The sequence below is a fragment of the Babylonia areolata genome, chromosome 29 (assembly GCF_041734735.1).
Source record: "Babylonia areolata isolate BAREFJ2019XMU chromosome 29, ASM4173473v1, whole genome shotgun sequence".
Taxonomy (NCBI): Eukaryota; Metazoa; Mollusca; class Gastropoda; order Neogastropoda; family Buccinidae; genus Babylonia; species Babylonia areolata.
The window spans coordinates 20,353,863-20,367,704 of record NC_134904.1 but is presented as its reverse complement, the minus strand read 5'-3'; the positions used below and the strand labels follow the sequence as shown (position 1 = coordinate 20,367,704).

At 42.6% G+C, this 13,842-nt stretch overlaps 1 protein-coding gene across 1 annotated transcript in view; it reads right to left on the bottom strand.

Annotated features, from left to right (window-relative positions):
* The window catches only part of LOC143274610 (putative ATP-dependent DNA helicase HFM1), a gene marked incomplete at its 3' end in the record, with an annotated part of 46,208 nt that overhangs the window by 4,713 nt on the left and 27,653 nt on the right, over positions 1 to 13,842 (bottom strand). The window contains exons 22-26 of the mRNA XM_076578478.1: positions 12,982 to 13,079; positions 9,425 to 9,553; positions 7,221 to 7,306; positions 4,018 to 4,101; positions 2,273 to 2,430 (exon numbers count right to left, since the gene is read on the bottom strand). Coding sequence (XP_076434593.1) covers positions 2,273 to 2,430; positions 4,018 to 4,101; positions 7,221 to 7,306; positions 9,425 to 9,553; positions 12,982 to 13,079 — 555 coding nt within the window. The remainder of the gene's footprint in view (positions 1 to 2,272; positions 2,431 to 4,017; positions 4,102 to 7,220; positions 7,307 to 9,424; positions 9,554 to 12,981; positions 13,080 to 13,842) is intronic.

Genomic DNA, 13,842 nt, shown 5'->3' with positions numbered 1-13,842 from the left:
ATGTAGCAGCATTCTGTCCCTGCACACACATGTTTCACTGATACACAGCAGTCAGGATGTAGCAGCATTCTGTCCCTGCGCACACACGTTTCACTGATACACAGCAGTCAGGATGTAGCAGCATTCTGTCCCTGCGCACACACGTTTCACTGATACACAGCAGTCAGGATGTAGCAGCATTCTGTCCCTGCGCACACACGTTTCACTGATACACAGCAGTCAGGATGTAGCAGCATTCTGTCCCTGCACACACACGTTTCACTGATACACAGCAGTCAGGATGTAGCAGCATTCTGTCCCTGCACACACACGTTTCACTGATACACAGCAGTCAGGATGTAGCAGCATTCTGTCCCTGCGCACACACGTTTCACTGATACACAGCAGTCAGGATGTAGCAGCATTCTGTCCCTGCACACACACGTTTCACTGATACACAGCAGTCAGGATGTAGCAGCATTCTGTCCCTGCACACACACGTTTCACTGATACACAGCAGTCAGGATGTAGCAGCATTCTGTCCCTGCACACACACGTTTCACTGATACACAGCAGTCAGGATGTAGCAGCATTCTGTCCCTGCACACACACGTTTCACTGATACACAGCAGTCAGGATGTAGCAGCATTCTGTCCCTGCGCACACACGTTTCACTGATACACAGCAGTCAGGATGTTAGGGCACTGTAAAGTATCCCACTGTCACGCATGCCTCCCCCACAATATGTCCCTCAGCACTGTAAATTATCTCACTGAATTGCAACACAGAGACACAGATACACATACACAAACAGACACACACATACACACACACATGTACGTGCATGCACACACACACACACACACACACACACACACACACACACACACACAAACTTGGGTGGAGCACACACACACAAAAAATATTCCATGCACTTAGCATTTATTGTCCTCACACAATTTACTGGCTATATCAAAGGCATCCTAGAACCACACACCTGTCACAGTTTTCGCTTGAAAACAATGGCAGTTATCCTGGAACCCTGCACTTTTGATACCTTCCACTTGAAGACTATAATGATTATCCCGGAACCTTGAAATCAGGACAGTTTCCACTTGAAGACAGTAATGATTATCATGGAACCTTGAAATTAGGGCAGTTTTCACTTAAAGACAGTAATGATTATCCTGGAACCTTGAAATTAGGACAGTTTTCACTTGAAGACAGTAATGATTATCCTGGAACCTTGAAATTAGGACAGTTTTCACTTGAAGACAGTAATGATTATCCTGGAACCTTGAAATTAGGACAGTTTTCACTTGAACACAATGGTGATCATCCTGGAACCTTGAAATTAGGACAGTTTCCACTCAAAAACAATGGTAATTAACTTGGAACCTTGAAAGCAGGACAGTTTCCACTTGAAAAAATAGTAATTTAACTGGAACCTTGCTATCAGCACAGTTTTAACTTGAAAATGATGGATTATGGTAATTATCCTGGAACATTGCAATCAGGACAGTTTCCATTTGCAAACAGTTGTAATTATCCTGGAACATTGCACTTAGGACAGTTTCCACTTGAAAACAGTTGTAATTATCCTGGAACATTGCAATTTGGACAGTTTCCACTTGAAAACAGTTGTAATTATCCTGGAACATTGCAATTAGGACAGTTTCCACTTGAAAACAGTTGTAATTATCCTGGAACATTGCAATTAGGACAGTTTCCACTTGAAAACAGTTGTAATTATCCTGGAACATTGCAATTAGGACAGTTTCCACTTGAAAACAGTTGTAATTGTCCTGGAACACTGCAGTTAGGACAGTTTCCACTTGATAACAATGGTAATCATCCTGGAACCCTGCACTTGAGACAGCTTCCACTTGAGAACAATTTTAATTACGGTATCCTGGAACCTTGCACTTAGGACAGTTTCCATTTGAAAACAGTGGTAATCATCCTGGAACCCTGCACTTATGATAGAGTCCACTTGAAGACTATGGTAATTATCCTGAAACCTTGCACTCAGGACAATTTCCACTTGAGAACAATGGTAATCATCCTGGGGCGTGTTGTATGAGCGAACTTAACAGCAACTAAGTTTGCTTATCATAAGAATGTTCCCAACTCCACGAGAAATCCCACAAAATTAAGAACATTCTCAGCTCAAAGCAAACTTAGCGCTGCAAAGATGACCTCATGCAGCCAGGCCCTGGAAAGTTGGCAGTCAGGACAGTGTTCACTTGAAAACTATGGATTATGGTCAATTATCCTGGAACCTTGCACTTACCACAGCTTCCACTTGAAGACCACATTATTGTCTTCATCCCCAATGATGACAACAAGCTGATGGTCTGGCCCACAGGTGGCCGAGGCTTGGATGTCCTCCACATTCAGCATGGACACACTGACCGCCAGCTGGGCTGATGCAGCTTGATGATTCTTCTCCTGCAAATAATCATAACAATGATAACAATTATGATGGTGAAAATAATGATAACAACAACACCACAAAATCGTAATGATAATAATGATAATAAAACTAATGCTAATACTACTCATGATAATAAAACTACTAGCTACTACTACTGCTTTTAATAATAATAATGATAATAATAATAATAACTGTAATAATAACTGCAACAACAAGAACAACAACAACAAATAATAATGATAATAATAATAATTATTATTATTATTATTTATTATTACTATTATTATTAGTATTACTAGGAGAGAAGAAGAAGAAAGTATTTAGAAAGCGCTGAATCTTTCCAGGGACAAACCAAAGCTCTTTTCACTCACAGCTTTCACAAGCATCCCCAGGGATAAAGACAAAACTTAAACATGCACACACAGAGAAAGCTGGAGAAAGTATGGATGGAAAAAACAGGGAGGGGTATTCTGGAAAGAGGTAGGTTTTAAGGCCAGGCTTAAAGGAGCTGAGTGCAGGGATCTGATGAAGCAAAAGAGGGAGATCATTCCAAGTGTGAGGTCTGGAGACAGAGAAGGGCCCTGTGGCGTCCGACGGTAGAGTCTTTAGATGTGGGTACACGTAAACAGAGTGGGTCTGAAGCTGGGATCGTAAAGAGCAAGGTGAGATATTTGTGCGAGTTTTTAACCTTCACTACACATCATGGGTCTAACAGACCCATTTTATTTCTTTAAAAATGATTTTAAAACCCATTTCTTATAAGATTAATTCTATATTTCGTGTATGGGGTGTGTTCAAAAAGTATCCAACCTACTCAAATATACCTCAAATTATGCATGAAAATTGTCTTTGGGCGTTTCCCATTGTCTTGGTAAATTAGCAAATAAATAATCATGTATTGCAAATAGCACCTCCTGTTCCAGCTATGTGGGTCTTACACACGTATACTTTGTAAAGAAGCAATCAACATAAAAATGTGCACTGTTTATTTACTCCCTCTTATCAGATCACAAACACAGGTCAACATAAACATAAAATCTTTCAAAATCACCTGCAAGAACTTAAATTTCAACAACAACAAAAGTTTGCAAACTTTACCCAAAACTATCCAACACACAGGGATCCTAACTTATTTGTCTTAACTCACTCAGTACGGCCAGTCCTCTCTTCTCCTCTACACTGACCCCTTGGATGTCCAGTGGGTGTCTGAATGACCCAACCTTTAGCTTCCGTCGTCAGAATTGAGGTATTATTTGTCAACATTCACCTCTTCAGTATAAGAGCCTTCCACTTGCAATATTTTGATGATGGTAATTGGGATGAAACGCTCTTAATGTCGTCTCTTTCGCCGTTCGTATGGAGAGAGTTAATGAAAAAAAAATTGTATGAATTCAGATGTTATCTGTTACAAACCTTAAGACAAGTTTGGTAGTGAATCAGATGATAGAATATGAAACAGAACCAAAAAAAATTCAGTCTTAAAATCTCTTTCTCTGTTTCACTCTCCCTTTTTCTTCCTTTTCACTGTACCACATCTCTCACCGGAACAAACTACAGCACACACAGAGAGGAATGTGACTGAACAAAAAAAAAAGACATACTTGCTGGATGATGAGCTCGTATCGAGGAAGATGAGTGACAGCATCACGAACTCTGTTGCCAAACGGTGGATGTCTGTTCACTACCTACATGTAACAGAACACTCAGTGAAGAGTACAGTCAAACATGCTTACCATTCCTGAATATTGTTGTTGATTATGATATTAATGGATAATGATATAGCACACAATCCAGAAATCTGCTCTAGGTGCTTTACAAAACACTTTTGTTTACGTAACACATTACATCAATGTTACGTACACACACCAAAATGTGACAAACAAACTAAACACACACACACACACACACACACACACACAAACAAACACACACACACACACGCACACACACACACACAATGCATACATACATTTTAACACACATATGTACATAGCAGCTGCCCTCCACATTAATACACTCATAGGCATACACAAACACACACTCACACACACACACACGTGCACCTGAGTGCATGCGCACGCGCGCACATACACATACACACACAAACACAAAGGCATGCGCGATCAAACATATTATGACCACAGATCATGTATCATGGGGAAAACAAAACAAAAAATAAATGGGGGCACCTACAGGTCTCTGACATGTCTGTTCACTACCTACATGTAACAGAACACTCAGTGAAGAGTACAGTCAAACATGCTTACCATTCCTGAATACTGTTGTTGATTATAATATTAATGGATAATGATCATGTATCATGGGGAAAACAAAACAAAAAATAAATGGGGGCACCTACAGGTCTCTGACATAGGCATAGTAAACATTATGACAACTTTGTTGTCAATAGTTTACCCAACTCAAAATGCAATTGAATGATACTGCAATCTCTTGCATAGCAATTAGAAGCAGCATATGGGAAGCAATACAAATCAATGCAATGCATCTTTAACATGCTATAACGGAAATTCAAATGCAGTTGTACAGTGTGTTTAAAATCGTTCATCTTACATGCTGTATATATAAAATGAAAATGTGTGTGCGTGTGTGTATGTGTGTGTGTGTGCATGTGTTTACAAGCATGCGTACATGCATGTGTGTGCATGTAATCAGAATCTTCACTGCAATAGGGGAAAACACAAAAGAAATAGAAATACATTTCTAACCTAGCTATCGACTCCATCTCAGACGGCAAAAACAAAAACACAAGCGAACTAAAGAGGGATCAGACAATATTTAATAAAATAACTTCAAAGGGCACTCAGCCTCTCCCTCTATACATCCTCCACAACAGAGATACAGTGATTGTAACCAGAGCAAGCAATAGCCACTTGGGGATTCCTTAGGCCTACAATGTCTGCATGTCTGACAACACATGGAAGAAGCAGTTCTTTAAAACTGTGGAACCATGCAGAAATCCCCTTTAATGACAAATGATAATAATGTACATTTATATAGCGCTTACTCTGTAGCTCTAAGCGCCTGACAATACACCTATTGTAAATAAGAAACAAGAATATAAAAAAATAGAATAAAAAAATGATTAGATACAACTCGCTAACCATTTAAAAGCAGTGTAACATCACTCACAACTCACACAGCTCTCTCAACAACTCCCATAGTAAAAAAAAAAAATTAAAAAAAAAAAAAATTATGACTTGCGCAGCTTTTTCACCTCACCCACAAAATAAAATATCAAAATGCAAACTCGCTAAACTTGATATTAAAACGTGTAACAACACTTACGACTCACAGTCACACACACCTCCAACCTCTCCCCAGCACCTCAACCCTCACATAAACACATCGACACTGGTATGCACACACATAAAGACATAACAACATTTTGGGGAGAGAAAGATCTTTGCATGGGCAACTACCAAAGCACTTTTTCACAGTTGCTGTATGGTTTGAGCTGATTCAAAACACTGTGAGGTGGAGCTGACCACAAGTGAGAACAGCTGTAACAGACTCACCAGGAGACAATGCAGTATTCTGCAGACTATAAGGTGATTTTTTTCCTCCACTTCACCACATGTGTGTCATAATACAAAGCATTTCATGTAAGGTTAAAATCTGCCACCAAACACTGACAGAAGTATGACACTTGTGGCTGTGAAAAAGAATGAAACTATCTAATGAATCGAATAAATACAGGTCAGAAACACCTCACATTCAAACAAACAGCTCACTTAGGGACAGCAGGGATGGGATGACTTAAAGAAAGTGGAAACTGACAGAGCAGACATGCAAGCAAATGACACGACACATGAAGAGAGTTCTGAAGATGACGTCATGGCCTCAACATCAACTTCAGGTGAAGGTGCAGACATGGACACATCAATTGTTCCATTACTGTTCAACTTTTTGTCTATCACTCTGATGTATGCCAAATAATATGTTGTGCCTTATACATTGCAACATGGACACATCAATTGTTCCATTACTGTTCAACTTTTTGTCTATCACTCTGATGTATGCCAAATAATATGTTGTGCCTTATACATTGCAACATGGACACATCAATTGTTCCATTACTGTTCAACTTTTTGTCTATCACTCTGATGTATGCCAAATAATATGTTGTGCCTTATACATTGCAACATGGACACATCAATTGTTCCATTACTGTTCAACTTTTTGTCTATCACTCTGATGTATGCCAAATAATATGTTGTGCCTTATTCATTGCAAATATCAGATCATGTGCCCCATAAACTGTCAGTAAGATACAGCAGTTGCTTCTTTTCTGTCATCAAAAAATGTTCTTTATATACATCCACATGTGTTAAACTATAAGTAAACCAGTTTCAGTTTTCAGTTTTAGTTTTTCAAGGAGTCACTGTGTTCAGACAAATCCATACTTGCCATATCACTCTGCCGATTCCTGACCAGAAACATAACCCAGCATGCTAGTCAGGCCTTGTGTACCCGTATACCTGTCAGAGTGGAATTCTTCTACAGAAATTTGCCATAGGACAAGACTTATGTTATCATGGATTCTTTTTCAGCGCCCCAAGTGCATGCTGCTCACAGGGCCTTGGTTTATTCGGATGACTAGATGCTCAGTTTGATTTTCCACTCAAACTTGGGAGGAAGGGGAAGACCAGGATTTGAACCCAGACTCTAATGGACACTGTATTGGCGGATAAGCATCTTAACCATTCTGCCACCTTCCTCCGTAAGTAAGTCAAACTGGAAAAAACAAAGATAAAAAAAAAAAAAGAAACAAAAACAAATTGACCAATTCAAGGTGCTGAGGATCAGCAGCCTCCAGAAGCTGAAAGGATGTCAGTCCTGCCAGAACCAGTGCCTGGGATATCGTTGGACCTGCACAATTATGTGTGCATGTGTGAGTGTGCATGCACAAGTTCTTATACTGATATGCACATGCATGTGCCTATAATTCTACTGTATCTGCGTTTGTGTATGATTTTCAATTATGTTTGTACCTTTTTATGTACTATTCAACCCCCAACCCCCACCCCCCCACCCCCACCCCACACACACACCCTGAATTCTCCTTGTCACCCTGGTACACTTGGTAATAAAGGCATAATTCTATTCTATTCTATTCTATTCCATTCTATGATGAGGCTCTCAGTCCACAGGCTTCTGTCTCTGCAGCCTTGCTACAGCGTATGTGTGTGAGAGACACACATAAACTGAAACTGTTTCATTGAACATCTGTCATGGGCCACAATTCAAAACAGGGAAGGGAAAACAGAGGAGGGAAAACAGAGGAAGGAAAACAGAGGAGGGAAAACAGAGGAAGGAAAGCAAGGGAGGGAAAACAGAGGAGGGAAAGCAGGGGAGGGAAAGCAGGGGAGGGAAAGCAGAGGAGGGAAAGCAGGGGAGGGAAAGCAGGGGAGGGAAAGCAGGGGAGGGAAAACAGGGAAGGGAAAGCAGGGAAGTGAAAACGGGAGGAAAAACAGGGGAGGGAAAACAGAGGGGGGAAAATTGGGAGGGAAAACAGGGAAGGGAAAACAGGGGAGGGAAAGCAGGGGAGGGAAAGCAGGGGAGGGAAAGCAGAGGAGGGAAAACAGGGAAGGGAAAGCAGGGAAGCGAAAACGGGAGGGAAAACAGGGAAGGGAAAACAGAGGAGGGGAATGCAGGGGAGGGAAAACAGGGGAAGGAAAACAGGGGAGGGAAAACAGGGGAAGGAAAACAGGGAAAACAGAGGAGGGAATGCAGGGGAGGGAATACGGGGGAGGGAAAACAGGGGAGGGAATGCAGGGGAGGGAATACGGGGGAGGGAATGCAGGGGAGGGAATGCAGGGGAGGGAAAACAGGGGAGGGAATGCAGGGGAGGGAAAACAGAGGAGGGAAAACAGGGGAGGGAATGCAGGGGAGGGAATACAGGGGAGGGAATGCAGGGGAGGGAATACAGGGGAGGGAAAACAGGGGAGGGAATGCAGGGGAGGGAATACAGGGGAGGGAAAACAGGGGAGGGAATGCAGGGGAGGGAATACGGGGGAGGGAAAACAGGGGAGGGAATGCAGGGGAGGGAAAACAGAGAAAGGAAAACAGGGGAGGGAAAAGAGTAAAGAAAGGACTGGGGTGCGGGGCTGGGCGAGCCAGGGAAGGAAAGGAGCTGGCAATGCACAAAGGTTTTACAAAACATTATCATTATCATCATTACTCCTCAAAGCCCAGCCGACCTAAACAGGGCCTTTTCAGGGCTGGAAACACTGTCAATACACATCCCACACAACCTAAAAGAAAGAAAAGAAACACACAGAGAGGAAAAATACAGTGTGCATGTATGCATGATTACATAAAGATGCATGTGGATGGCTTTTTTTTTCTTACAAGTCTCCAATCATCATCTGGGCATGAAAACAACCACAATGAAAAATAGGACAACATACAATATGTTTGCAATCATTGTCATGAGAGTGGTAGACTCTCCACTATAATGAAATTCTAACCCAGATAGGCAGGACAGCAGTTACCCCCCTCTGCAGTTCTGATGGTCATAGTCTGACACAATTATCATACCTCACCATCATGAGCCACTGTAGTATGATAGTCAGTCATGTCCGACCATGACCATCAAAAAACAGCAAAGAAGGCAACTGCTGTCCAGACTATCTGGGCTAGAATTTGATTCATGTGGAGAGTGTCTTGCCCAAGCTATATCCCCACTCTCTAGGCCAGGAGGATTTTAGGACAGCTGGTGCTGGGATGGTTTCCAAAGATCAACTAACCCCCAAGACTGCAGCACTAAGAGCCAGTGCAATCTTGCCTCATAGTTTGAGAGTCATAGTCCTTCACAAAAGACTAAGCTATAAATGATTCCCCATTGCATTGGAGAAATCACTGATCATATAGCTCTCACTTTGCTATTGGCCCAACTGTTAACTTATGTAAATCTGTGATAAAAACTGAGCGTAGTGCCACTATAGTTCAACTTCAAGAAAAACAAAACAAATCCGACAGATGTACCGATGCCTTCCAGCTGCCTGGCCACATGCCTGGAGTCTGGCCACAGCCTGGCCTTGAAGGCCTTGCACAGCTGAATGGAGTGAAGCAGAGTGGTGTAGTCTTCCCCCAGCCACTGAAGCTCCATCAGACCTGTCATACACACACACATCCACTGTCAGTGCCACACCTGTCACACACATCCACTGTCAGTGCCACACCTGTCACACCTGTCACACATCTCCACTGCCAGTGCCACACCTGTCACACATCTTCACTGTCAGTGCCACACCTGTCAAACACCTCTACTGTCAGTGCCACACCTGTCAAACACCTCTACTGTCAGTGCCACACCTGTCACATACCTCCACTGTCAGTGTCACAACTGTCACACATGTCCACTGTCAGTGCCACACCTGTCAAACACCTCTACTGTCAGTGCTACACCTGTTACACACACCTTCACTGTCAGTGCCACACCTGTCACACATGTCCACTGTCAAACACCTCTACTGTCAGTGCCACAACTGTCATATTCACCTTCACTGTCAATGCCACACCTGACACACACCTCCATTGTCAGTGTCACACCTGTCACACACACCTTCACTGTCAATGCCACACCTGACACACACCTCCATTGTCAGTGTCACACCTGTCACGCACACCTTCACAGTCAGTACCACACTTTGTCACACTTCACTGTCGGTGCCACACCTGTCACACATCTCCACTGTCAGTGTCACACCTGTCACACATGTCCACTGTCACACACCTCTACTGTCAGTGCCACAACTGTCATATACACCTACACTGTCAGTGCCACACCTGTCACACACCTACACTGTCAGTGCCACACCTGTCACACACCTACACTGTCAGTGCCACACCTGTCACACACCTACACTGTCAGTGCCACACCTGTCACGCACCTACACTGTCAGTGCCACACCTGTCACACACCTACACTGTCAGTGCCGCAACTGTCACACACCTACACTGTCAGTGCCACACCTGTCACGCACCTACACTGTCAGTGCCACACCTGTCACGCACCTACACTGTCAGTGCCACACCAGTCACACACCTGCACTGTTAAAGCCACACCAGTCACACAACTCCACTATCAATGTCACTCCTCAGTCGCATTGTGGGAAAACTTTAACCCATTTCACCCTACACACAAGCACTGGTCAGGTATAAGTGTGCATATTTTCCCACCTCTGGTTGAGAAGTTTCAGTTTCAAGGTGGTTTCAAAGTGTGCAGACTGATCCATATACACTAAACCACATCTGCTTTAAAAAAAAAAAATTAAAAAAAAGAAATTAGAGAAGCTGACCTTCGAATTAACCAAATTGTATTGTACTGTATTGTATTACTCTTTTGTCATGACAGATGCCTCTGTGTGAAATTCAGGCTGCTCTCCCCAGGGAGAGTGCATTGCTACACTGAGAGCACCAACCTTTCTTTGTATTTTTTTCTGCCCGCAATGTTATTTGTTTTTGTGGATTTTTCTACAGAATTTTGCCAGGTACAACCTTTTTAATACCATGGGTTCTTTTACATGCACCAAGTGCATGCTGCACACGGGACCTCAGTTTATCGTCTCATCCAAACGATTAGCTTCCAGACCACCTCTCAAGGTCTAGCGGAGGTGAAGAAATTACTGACGACTGTGTGATTCAAAACCAGTGTGCTCAGATTCTCTGGCTTCCTGGGCAGACACATGACCACTATATAGGCCAACACTCCACATGCAATGGTCAGGCCTTGAGAGCTTACTCTCTGTTAGAAGTACTGAGCAGTACTGCTTGAAACTTCATGACAGTACTTGGATATTGAAGCTTACTCTCTGTTAGAAGTACTTGGACATTGAAGCTTACTCTCTGTTAGAAGTGGTGAGCCGTACTGCTTGAAACTTCATGACAGTACTTGGACATTGAAGCTTACTCTCTGTTAGAAGTACTGAGTGGTACTGCTTGAAACTTCATGACAGTACTTGGACACTGAAGCTTACTCTCTGTTAGAAGTACTGAGCGGTACTGCTTGAAACTTCATGACAGTACTTGGACACTGAAGCTTACTCTCGGTTAGAAGTACTAAGCAGTACTGCTTTAAACTTCATGACAGTACTTGGACATTGGAGCTCACTCTCTGTTCGAAGTACTTGGACATTGAAGCTTACTCTCGGTTAGAAGTACTAAGCAGTACTGCTTGAAACTTCATGACAGTACTTGGACACTGAAGCTTACTCTCTGTTAGAAGTACTGAGCAGTACTGCTTGAAACTTCATGACAGTACTTGGACATTGGAGCTTACTCTCTGTTCGAAGTACTTGGACATTGAAGCTTACTCTCGGTTAGAAGTACTAAGCAGTACTGCTTGAAACTTCATGACAGTACTTGGACATTGGAGCTTACTCTCTGTTAGAAGTACTGAGCAGTAATGCTTGAAACGTCATGAAAGTACCTAGACATTAAGCTTACTCTCGGTTAGAAGTATTGAGCAGTGCTGCTTGAAACTTCATGACAGTTCTTGGACACTGAAGCTCACTCTCTGTTCGAAGTACTTGGACATTGAAGCTTACTCTCGGTTAGAAGTACTAAGCAGTACTGCTTGAAACTTCATGACAGTACTTGGACACTGAAGCTTACTCTCTGTTCGAAGTACTTGGACATTGAAGCTTACTCTCGGTTAGAAGTACTGAGCAGTACTGCTTGAAACTTCATGACAGTACTTGGACATTGGAGCTTACTCTCTGTTCGAAGTACTTGGACACTGAAGCTTACTCTCGGTTAGAAGTACTAAGCAGTACTGCTTTAAACTTCATGACAGTACTTGGACATTGGAGCTTACTCTCTGTTAGAAGTACTGAGCAGTAATGCTTGAAACGTCATGAAAGTACCTAGACATTAAGCTCACTCTCGGTTAGAAGTACTGAGCAGTGCTGCTTGAAACTTCATGACAGTTCTTGGACATTGAAGCCTGATTCATCAAACTGGTTTTTCGATCATTCAACTGAGTGTAAACAATTAGGGAAGGGATATGACTTTAGAAACGTCCAGGCAACTTTCTGATAAAGCTTGGGCCGTTTGAGCATTCTCAAGCACTTTTTCTCTTTGGTAAGGTTTGTTTATGATCATAGCTAGAAAGTCATGTTCAATACCCGGCAAGTATGTACCAAGCTGTTCTGAGATATATACACACTGCTTTTTATCATAACAATATTATTCAGGATGACCATTGTTAACATTGACCGGTGTGGCAATACATGAATAATCTACATGAATTACCATTCTTTGAATTTTTTAATCATCTATAAAATAAAATTTAAAAAATACTGCCTAAACCTCTCAAGCGATGAAAACTGCACAAGCTGTAATCCTGACAGTAATTAAAGGCTCAAAAACTGTCACATTATCCAACTCACTTGCTACACACACACACACACACACACACACACACACACACACACACACACACACACACACACGTGTGCGCACGCACACACACACACACACACACACACATGCAGAGTCTCACACACATACATAAGACATTCCTTCACACAGTGTCTCACATTTGGTGACGCGCTGTCCCACTCTGAAGATTTTCTGCAGATCCTGTGACAGGGAGTAGTCTTGGATATGTAGACAGCCCAGGCCGGCCTGCACCAGACTGAATCACAAACACCAACATATACACACTACTTGCATCACATCCCCTGCTTCTGGTATTTCTTCTTCTTCAGCGTTTGCTGCCTGCAATTACCATTTATGACCGTTTCTACCATGTAGGCAGCCATACTTCCTTTTAGGGGATGTACATATTGGGTTTGTTCTTGTTTCGAAAACTAAGGAATGCTAACATGGGTCACAAGATCTTTAACGTTTGCATTTGATCTTCCACATGCATATACACATGAAGGGAGGTTCAGGCACAAGCAAATCTGCAAATATATTGACCTGCGAGGTTTTGTTTTTTTTTAATCTCCACCCTGAACCCACCAAATGTACCAAAACCAGGGACTTGAACTCATGAAACTCAGGCCTGAATCCAGTGCTGTAACCATTCAGCCAGTGCATCCATCTCTTCAGGTCATTCAAAACAGCTTGCTTCTATAGCAGAAAATTTGTCTTTTCTCAGAATCCAAAGTTTCAGCTTACTTATATATTTCGGTGGTCTCTCATTACCCCCATCAGTAAAACTGATACAAGAAAGTATTGGGTTGGACAGACAGGAAGTGAACTAAGTTCACTGTTGCGTCAAAGTTGCCTGACCACAGGTGCCTGATAGTGGTGTTGCGACAGACTGTCATGAATTAGAGGGTTACAGCCCAGTGTCTTGGTTGAGGCTAGGCTTTGTCATCTTCATCTTTAGCGGCTTCTTTTACCTTCCTCTTCCAGTAATGGGCTTCTGTGCACAGCACCCATGTCCTGTG